The sequence below is a fragment of the Cyrtonyx montezumae genome, unplaced genomic scaffold (assembly GCF_038088225.1).
Source record: "Cyrtonyx montezumae isolate F1298 unplaced genomic scaffold, pur_monq_1.0 scaffold_10, whole genome shotgun sequence".
NCBI lineage: Eukaryota > Metazoa > Chordata > Aves > Galliformes > Odontophoridae > Cyrtonyx > Cyrtonyx montezumae.
The window spans coordinates 44,713,716-44,723,798 of NW_027071826.1; the positions used below are offsets into that span (position 1 = coordinate 44,713,716).

The 10,083-nt window shown below is 48.4% G+C and overlaps 1 protein-coding gene across 1 annotated transcript; it reads right to left on the bottom strand.

Moving 5' to 3' along the window:
- Nucleotides 1-7,522: 7,522 nt before the first annotated feature.
- ASCL2 (achaete-scute family bHLH transcription factor 2) lies at nucleotides 7,523-9,447 on the bottom strand. Its single transcript, XM_065755197.1, has 2 exons — nucleotides 8,862-9,447; nucleotides 7,523-8,299 (listed from the first exon to the last, which is right to left on the bottom strand). The coding sequence occupies exon 1, from the start codon at nucleotides 9,374-9,376 to the stop codon at nucleotides 8,873-8,875; it is 504 nt and encodes a 167-aa protein (XP_065611269.1). The 5' UTR covers nucleotides 9,377-9,447; the 3' UTR covers nucleotides 7,523-8,299; nucleotides 8,862-8,872.
- Nucleotides 9,448-10,083: the final 636 nt, after the last annotated feature.

The following is a 10,083-nucleotide window of genomic DNA, read 5'->3' on the forward strand; positions in this document are numbered from 1 at the left end:
GAACAAAGTGCTGCCCAGCTTTCTCTGGATGCACGTATTACCACTTAAAGGTTTGCTGGCCAGGGATTGAGACCGTGGGCTTATTTTGGTTTGATCTGTGTTGTAGAATGGGTTCAGAGTATATCAGCAACAAATAAGTTCATTTCTGATACAGCTTCATGCCTTTCAACAGGCTTGACACAAAAGCCACTGAAAGCTATGTCAGTCTGGACTTCAGTGAACTTCGGTCTGAATGTGTGCCATTCCAGAGGTGACTTCTTCAATACAAGTGCTTTAGCCTCCCTGAGCACTCAAGCATATAGGGCAGGAGGCAACTCATCGACCCGTGACCACTTAAACTGGCTACAAGTGATGAATCTGCTCACCACAGATCCACTACAGCCTCCAGGAGGGACGAGCATCACCCAGGGGCACTGGATCCCCTGTCAAACAGTCATTCTACAGCAAGTAGAATGACTGCTGCAGTCTTTGTGGGCCATCAAAGCCAATGACTAGGCAAGTGACTAAGCTAGAGCAGACAGCACACTCCGGAATGTCTGAAGGGGGATATTTGTTCTGGATTTTTATCATCTTCTGTCACACCTAAGAGTGCCTCTTCCACCAGAGGTGGTTAAACTCTTACTCTGTTATAGCGAGTGCCATCATTGCCAAATCTCAGTGGGGCTGGGCACTAACAGCACAGTGCACATCTCATGGGGGTCTATGGGAAGCTTCAGCTCCACCCTTGATGGCCTGGGACAACCAACATGTGTTTACCATCACCACCTCTCCTTCTGGATATTATTCCTGTCTGACGAAAGCCGAGAGCTGAATTAAACCAACAGGACAAGGGTGGGCTGGGCATCTCGGAGCGGGCGGCTTCTTGTGAAAGAATGGTCCTTGGGCCTGGAAACGTATCTAAGTCAGTGTTGTTTTGCCATCCTGGGTGCATGTTTCAACGGCAACATTATTGTAAAACAGCTTTGTGTTTACTTTGTGTACAGAAAAGATAAAATCAGCATTTATATGCAAACATGAACCAACAAGGAATTTCAAAATCCTGCCATTTCAGTCCTCTGAGGAGGAGAGCCAGGGTTATTGTGTAACCAGAAACATCTGAAAGCAGGGGATTTTCTGGGTCTACATTCAATTTAGATTGTAAGAGGCTAATTTAGGATCTGACTGTATCACCTTGAGCAGCCAAATAAGTATTTGAAACGGGCAAACAAGGACTTTGGGGTGGAGAGGTCTCCTCTGATTTGGACAGCATCAAGCACACAGAATGAAGGCTTTAGGATTTGTAGGTTATGCCTCTGTGCTTTTGGATTGCTCAGGGACACATGCAGGCTTGGAAAAGCAGCCACACACTCTTTTGTGGCCAATTATGCAAAATCTCTCTGAATCACTCCACCCTGACTTGCTGTAGGGAATTGGGCAGGTGGACCCACCCCTGAGTACATGCCACCTTCTTACACTGTCCCCATATTTGTGCCCCCACTGCACTATTGGGGCAAGTGGGATGACACATCTGTCCCACTCTCTTCCTTGCCTCATTCCCCACGAGGTTTATTTACATCAGAATGAGAGGAAGGAGGTAGGAAAGTAGGAAACGCTGCCTCGGGGGTGGCAAAAAGGACATTGTACCTTTAGGTATGGAGCAGAAAGGTCTGCGGGACACAGGGCACTTTGATGTTGTTTGAATGAAAGAAGGGATGGGAGGGAGGGAAGGGGGAAAGGAGGGAGGGAGAGAGGAACAACATCAAAACCCAAAAGACAACAAAACCTCTTCCAGCTGGGACACAGTCAGGACAGTCCCTTTATTTAGATGGATAGGGCTCAGCCCAACGCATGGCAGCCTGGGGCCATCCTGCCCCAACTTCTTCCTCCTCACCTCTCACTTTCTTCCCTTCTTGCTATTCTCTTCCCTTCCTTTGCACTCCCTAATGCCCTCCACCTCCCAGTTCCATCTCTTTTTCCAAGAAAAAAGTGGAGCGATACAAGACGTGACATTAATATAAAGGTGGGGTGGGGGGGGATATTGAAGGCAGCAGAGCATAGAAATAAGCAGGCAGGAGATGCTAAAGACTGTTCTGACAGATGGATCCCATTCTATACTGCTTTAGGAATATAAATTCAGAACATGCAATCTACCCCAGTGGCTGGAGTAGTTTCAGGACAAGCATCCCCATGCATCCCACCACTTCTCTGAAGCTGCCTCTAGCTCTGCTGGGGGAATTTCTTGCCATGAGAAAGGCTGTGCTGTTGGAGTCCATTACACCAAGCAAGTCCTGGCTTGAAAGTCCCTGATGGTTCCATACCCTCAGTAAGGAATGAGGTCTGAAGTCCTCATGTCTTGAGTCATAGAATCATAGGATCATCTAGATCAGAAAAGACCTTCAGAATCATCAAGTTCAACTGAGAGATCTCATACTTGGACCTTGTAGGAGCAGCTGTAGTAGTGAGACAAAGTGATTGGTTTGTGAGTACTCCATTGCTGATGCAGTCTGTGGTATCTTGCTGGGATGCAGGAGCACAGGATGCAGCTGTGCATGGTGCCTGACACAAAAGAGGCTTGGAGCTGTTGAGCAACTTCTGCTCAAAAATCCCAAGGAGAAAAAAAGAAAAAAAAAAAAAAAAAAGAATGTTTCAGAGTAAGGAGACCTATCACAGAGTCATTAAGGTTAGAAAATACCCCTGAGATCACCCAGTCCAACCTTCCACTTATCACCAAGTATTGCACACTAAACCAAGGGATGTCCCTCAGTATACCTAAATCTGTCTTGAACACCTCCGTGGTTGGAGGTGCTTCAAATTTCCTGCAAACTGAGATTTTAAAATCAGTTGAACTTAAGAAGAGCATACGTTTCAGCAGACTGACTGCTGTACGCTGCAGCCATGCAGAGCTTTGGAGCAACAGAATGTTTAACACTTTGGATTTAAAAGCTGTTCCATCTGAAAAACTCCCAGAATGGATTGTTTCACCTGTATTTCTTAGCCACTGCATCTGCATTTATAAAGATCAAGAAAAAAAAGTTGCAGATTAAAACAAAACAAAAAAGCTACACAGAAAAAGTCTCCATCCAGATAATAAATCATCAGGGGAAAGCAAGCAGCAACAAATTCCCCACTCTATTCTCAATAAATAACTTACTCAGTCTGGCAAAAATAATATTTTCCATATTTCTCAGAACTTAGTGGGAAGTTTATTACTGGTTACTGTATGGCGTACAGTGATGCTACCGATGCATTGCAATGGTGATGCTGCTTCAACAGGTAGTGAGAAGTGAGTCTGAGGAAGCAGCAGGGGGTTGTGCTGTTCACATGCTCCCAAAAGGCAGAAAAAGCAAACAATTTGCAGGCAGCGTCCCACGCCTTCTGGCAGCCCAGATGCCACCAAGGATCCTGCCCCCACAGCACAGCCCAACCAGCCACGGTTACGTAGGACATGGACACCAACCTTGCCCTCTCCACCTGATTTTAGTGCACAGAGGTGGTTCATCATGATTTTTGCTAGACTTGAAAGGTGTGTGATTTTCTTTAACAGCAAGACTTGCCTGCCGGCAACCATTAGCTCTCTCCAGCATCATAAACAGAGTCATATTCAGCTTACACCACTTCTGAACTTGGCTCAGGTGCTCTTTTTCTGCCAGTGCATCACTGTTTTCAACTCCAGTCAGCACTGGTTTGAAGTTATTACTGTCTGGTGGTTGGGGTTTTTCAGTGGTGTGTGCATCCTAAATGAGCTTTGTGGTCTCTCCACTTCAAAAGGCTTTCAGCTCTCACCCCTGTTTACTGGCTGTCCTGCAGCAAGACCAAAGACTGAAGGGTATAAACTGTGCTGCCCTAGATCTATGCAGCATGTGGGGATGCAGTGATGGGACAGCCATCAGTGCTGCTGGAGAGGGTCTGGGCTGGAATTGGGCAAGGAGTCAGTGCAGTTTCCTCATCTCCTTTCAAATCAGACCCAAATATAGCATGTGCTTCACACTTTGCTCTGGTGCCACGTGTTTCTTGGGTCAGAATAAGAAACAGGGACAAGTGCAGAGCCCCTTCAGCAGGGAATGACACACAGGTGCTTCACCAAGGGTAGCAGGTGCTTGCACTTGAACCAGTTGGCTTCCATTTAATATAATCAAGGTCTTGGTGGAGTCAAGCTGGTGCTGGGAACTAGAGGGAGGTCTCTGTATGTTGGTAAGAGAATTATTGTGTTTGTGCATTCTTCTGCACTGGGTTTTATTTGCCCAGCAGGTTTCATCTGTTCTTTGCGTGTGTAGTTCTGCTATAAGGATTGGGGCTGTGAAGTTTTGAAGGAATTGTGCATATGAAATGGGGAAATGGCAAGAAGAGAAAAAGTATTGAGCGTTGCAACACTTCCTCCTAGTATTTAATATCCTGACAAAACATATTTCTTTAAAATAAAGAAAAGAATCTTGAAGTGTTTTACTTTAAAGGAAGATATTTGCTGTGTTGTAGAAGTGTCAACATCTCACTTACAAGTTGGCTATTCTTTCGGCAGTGGCTTAAAGAGAAAATTCCCCTTGGGGCTATCGTGCTTCTCTGTGTTGTTTCTTCTTCCCCTTTGTAAAAAATAAAATACCAAACAACTTAAAAAGCAAGCACAATTTACTGGGTCTGGTGACTGGATAACCATTGTACTGGAGGTTTAAAGCAGCGGGGCTGAGGCCAGGAGATGAAAGGAGAAGGGAGGCTTCTGCAGCACTAAGGTGGATGTTCTGAGGTTAAAGCCCTGGTTCTGGCAGCCAACAATCATATTACCAGAAGTTTCTCCTTTTCTACTGTTTATGCCTCTGATCCCACCAAAGTCTACCCACATAAAGAAAAAAGCATTTATGAGGTTGAGGGTCAAATGTGTTTTCTTTCCTGCTGTCTGCGTGCAGTGTGAAGAATGAGCTGACTGAAGTCAGTAGGGCTACCCTAACACATAAGATCATACCTTTGTTCTTGCTTTATCTGCCACTGCTGATCATCTTATCTTATATCTAATATCCATTTAGATCAACTCTGATACCTTGGGCAGATATCAAATGTTTCTCTTGGGTTCTTCCTGCCTGCTGGTGCTGGAGTCCTCCGTCTGCCTGGACTTTCCCTGAGGATGATGCTTTTGGTGATGCTCCCAGCAGGAGCACAGTGGTCTCTCTCCAGAAAATGCCTTGTCAGTGTTAGTTTTCTGTATCTGTGCTTGTGTTTCAGTGCAAGTTTAAATCTTCTCTATGATTACTGGGGCAGGGGGAAAACAATGGATGGAAAAAGCTAGTTGGGTATGTCAGAGACCAGGCACTGGTAAGAGCAAAACTTCTCTTTTCAGACCTTGGGCACAGGAGCAGCAACTTGCAGGCTCCAGGATAGGGTAGCCATGGAGCTAAGCCTTGAGCTTCTGATGAAGAGGAAGAACACCATTTAACCCCTGCAGTGAAATGAAGTCTGCTTTGTTGCAAGGAAGGGCTGGGTAATAAATGAAGCTTTGGCCTGAGCAATTCAAAAGGCTGACAGCAGGAGAGGTGGTTGAAAATAGAAGTTATTTAAGCCTGGGGAAGGGGCTGCCCATCCTAATGTGGTCCTACAACTTATTTCCACTTCATCAGGGAATCTGTGATGTGGGAACTGCTGGGTGGGAAGACAGGACAATCGAGCTGTTTTTGTGATGTGTGAGATGGGCTGGGGGCAGGTTAACAAGCAGTTTAAAAACACCAAAGACCACAATGAGGAGGCCAGTGGCTGTGGGCCTGAGTAACTGGAGCTGTGAGCAAGCTGCTCACATCTGGTTTCCTCACTGGTTTTGTACATGTGTGTCTGTATCGATGTGTGTAAACATGAGGCTTGCAGAAGTGTTTTGTAGCTGCATGCTGACAAGCCTATGCTCTCTGGTGACCCTAGCTTGCTGCTGCCTACTCTTTCCCACTAATTCTCAGGATTCTTCAGCATGATTCTTCTGCCTGACCCTCCTGCAGCTCAAGGCCTGAGAGTTGGGTTTGTGTCTTCCTTGGAGTTTCTGTTTTGGGTGCTTCCTAGCTATATCCCTTAAGAGGAATGATATGCTCGTGGCAACTCTGCACAGATGACTCTCATGGGCAAAGGGCTTTTGTCCCCACGGCTTCACTCCGGCAGTTTGCACGCGTGGAGCAGAGATGCCCAGGGATGAGCAAGTAGAATCCCTTGTCCTAATGTTAATATCACATAAGTGACAACTGTTTGTGGCTAACTGCTAGTTAACACTGTTACATTTGATGCCACTCTGGTGTTGCAGCAACAGTAGCTTGGGTGACCTCTTGAACCTTGTAAGGATGCTGGGAGTGACTTGAGTTGAAGCCAAATGCTGCTTTTGGTAACCTAAATAAATCAGTGCTTCTGAAGAAGGAAACCCCCTTCCAAGCCATAGTAAAATCATCTACGCAAATGCCTTCTGCCAGAATGGGACACTTGTGAAGGCAAATACAGCAGTCCTGCTTTCCAATTCACTTACAGAAGAGGTAATGTTGGGTTAGGCTGAGAATAAGCACAAGGAATCTGCATGAGGTTTGACCTCAAAGCTCTTTTCCAGCTTAAATGATTTTATGTCTGACTGCATTTTTAGAGGTATTCTGTGAGGATGAAGCCCTTAAGCCAACACCAGGAGAAGATCCCTTGTCCACCCACCCCAGTGAGCTACTCCAGTTGCAGCAGATGAGTTAAGCCCAGGGCAGCTGCCAGCCTCCCTCCCACCTCAGGGGCTGCTGGGGAGCTGCATGAGGGAAACCTCAGCAACAAATTCATTGAGTGCTTTGATTCCCAGGGCCTTCCCAAGGGACAGCTTGTTACAGCATCCTTGGTTAGGGAACAGGCTGGAAGCACAACAGCTATTTAGTATAGGTTCTTGCCTGCAGCTCCCAACGCTATCCTGATGTTAGAGCCTGCATTTTCCCTTGTATTTTTATTTTCTTGCTATTGAGATGGCATTGTGTATGTGAAATACGTTTATAGATCTGATTGCAAAGCACCCAATGTAATTACTGGATTTGGGACTTTGGAGTGACTGTATCCCTCTAAACTTGTGAAATTCCACCTTTCCATTACTTAAGGATTACACACAGTTTCTGCTAAGTGGATTGATTTTAATAACCCATTCTGTTTCAGTGTAACTCAGCAAATTCTGCAAGCCAACCTGTTTCATTCCACTCAACTAACAGCATTCACTGAAGCTACTGAAGAGAAGCAACAGCCTCTGCCATATGTTTCCATGCCCTCGTGGCTGTCTTTGGGCACACAGCAACCTTTCTTGCCTCTGAGGCAGGTGTTCTGTATAAGCCCAGAAGAGAGGCTCCAGTACAGCCTGCAGCACACCCAGGATGGGAGCTGCCAGCCCTGGAGCCACCTGCTTCTCTCCCCCAGCCCATCTCAGCAAAATGGGTGGCACTATAAGTAGCAAAAAGCAAGCTTGGTGTGATGGTGTGCTGTTCCTTGTCCTAGCATGTGGATGCAGCCCAGGGTATTGCCTGTCCTCATGCAGGTGTTACTTTTGATAGATATATGCACCTTGCAGCCCAGAAACCATTTATAAATAAATTTTATTTATAAAGTCAATTTACATAAAATATGATACTCTTTTTAAAAACTGCATGTGTACGGCTTAAGAAATCCTAACAAGTGCATACAAAAATGCCTTCAATACATTAAAAAACAAAACAAAAAACCAACAATAAAACAACTTCAGTTTTCAGAGAAGTGAACCTTCACACCAGGCAGACTCAGACACCACAGCGAGACGCAACAAAACTTTACAGTCGTTTGGTAAAGTGTTTGGAGGAAGAAAAACAAACAAACCCTTTCATCTAAACTGTGCATGTTCCCCAAACATTTCAGCTGGCAGTGTTCAAGAACAGGGGATTTGGACTGAAAATAGAGCTACCTCCTTACCCCTTTTCCCTAAAGTTTCTCATACAAAAATAAGTCTTCATACACCACTGTTCCCACAGGCAGTTCAAGTTGCATATAAAATAGAATCTGACATTATAAAAAATTCCCTCCCCCTCCAGAAACAAGGAAGCATCAAGTGGTTTCCATTTCTTTTTTCCACTCTTTCCAGTGGCAGATGGAAAGTAGCTGCAAGGGGATGCACAACTGTTCTCTGGAGCGGGTGAAAACCTTGTCCATCAGCAGCCCTGGAGCAAGCAGCAGGGCCATGACACCATTGCACTTCAGCTGGGTGAGTAAGCTTGGAGCCCAGCAAAGAAAGAAGCCAGCAGGTGGTTGAGAATTTTTAGGGGAGTTTTATTTCGCAGAGCACTGCTGGCTGCTGTGGAAGACCGTAGGCATCGAGGTATGGCTGTGGAGATATTGTAAAAACCCAATGTCTACTCCATCTGCGACTCCATTGGCTGCCCCAAATCCATTGGCCACCCCACTGTCTTCCTCAGCTCCCACTTGTCACCCCAGCCCCATGACCACTCAATCCTATTGGTCACCTCAACACCACCAGCCACCCCAATGCCTTTGGGAATCCCATTGGCCACCTGAACCCCCATTGGAAACCTCAACCTGATCAGCAATCCCACTGGCCATCCCAAACCCATTGGCCACATCAAAGCCATTTGCCTCATTGGACCCGCTGTCAACCTCATCAGCCACCCCAATCCCACTGGTCACAAAACCCCATCAGCCACCCCACCAACTGCCTCAGCCTCACTGCCCAATGCAACCCCATGATCACAATCAAAGACGGTTGTCTTTGGTCTACCCAACTCTACCGGCGATCCCAATGACCAACCGACCCCCTTGGCCACTCAACTGCATAGGCCACCCGACCCCACCGACATCAACCCCCTCGACCCTACGACTACCCCAATCACAAAGGGTTGGGAAGCAGCAGCACCCCAAGCCCTCCTCACCTCCCGCCAGCTCAGTAGCTCCCAAGCCAGCTGGTAAAATCCAGCAGTTCCTGCTCCTCGGGGCTGAGCACCGGCTCGTAGCCGCTCTCCTCGGAGGAACAGGGCGAGGCGGAGGAATAGCCACTGCCACCACCGCTTTCCCCGACGGCCGCCCGCCCCGCAGAGCGACCCGCTCGGCCGTCGGGGAACGCGGCGGCGGCGTCGTGCTCGTCGAGGAGCCGCTGCAGGGCTCGGATGTACTCGACGGCGGAGCGCAGCGTCTCCACCTTGCTCAGCTTCTTGCTGGCGGTCCCGTGCGGGACGTGCTGCCGCAACGCGGCGAAGCCCAGGTTGACCAACCGAACGCGGTTGCGCTCCCGTTCGTTGCGCCGGGCCACGGCCGCCGCCGCGGTGCCGCCGCCGGAGAGGGAGGCGAAGGCCAAGCGGCGCTTGCAGCGCAGCAGCTCCGGGGAGGCGGGGCGGCGGCGGCAGCGAGAGGCGGCGGCGGGGGGCGGCGGCGGGGCACCGCCGTTCATCGCCGAGGGGCCACGGCGGCGGGGACGGGGAGCGCGGCAGCGTCGGGAGCGGTTGGGGAACGGGAGCGGAAAGGTGACGGGAAAAATCAAAAGCAGTAATAAGCTAAAGAAAAAGGGGGAAAAAAAAAAAAAGAGGTAAAAGTACCTGCGAGACGGAAATAAAAACGCAAGTGAGGTGCAAGGAAAAAAAAAAAAAAGCAAAAACCAATTGGAGGACGCGAGTAGAAAGCAAAAAGATTGAAAATAAGTTAAAAAAAATGCTATGAGAAAATGCAAGTTAGACGCAAATACATGTATATATATATATATACGCCAACTGCAACGAAAACCGCAAATAAAACGGGAGTTAAAAAAAAAAAGTAAAAAAGTAAAGTAAAAAAAAAAATACAGGGGAAAAAAAAAAGTGAGAAACGAACCCAACACAAACAGAAATCCCTATCGCGGAGCGCGGGGGCCGCTCTGCCCACCCCCCTCCCCCGTCTCCTTCCAGCACCGCTCCGCTCCTCTGCTGCGGCCGCGCGGGCCGTGCGCTGCTTATCAACGCCGCCGCCGCCGCTCGCGAGCCCCCGCGGCCGCACGCGCCGAGCCACGCGCGCCCGCCCCGCGCGCGTCGCCGCGCCCCCCCCACTCCCCCCATGTCGGCCCAAGCCGCGCGCGTCCGGCGCGTGGCACCGCAGCCGCCGGTAACACCCCCCAACCAACCCCCC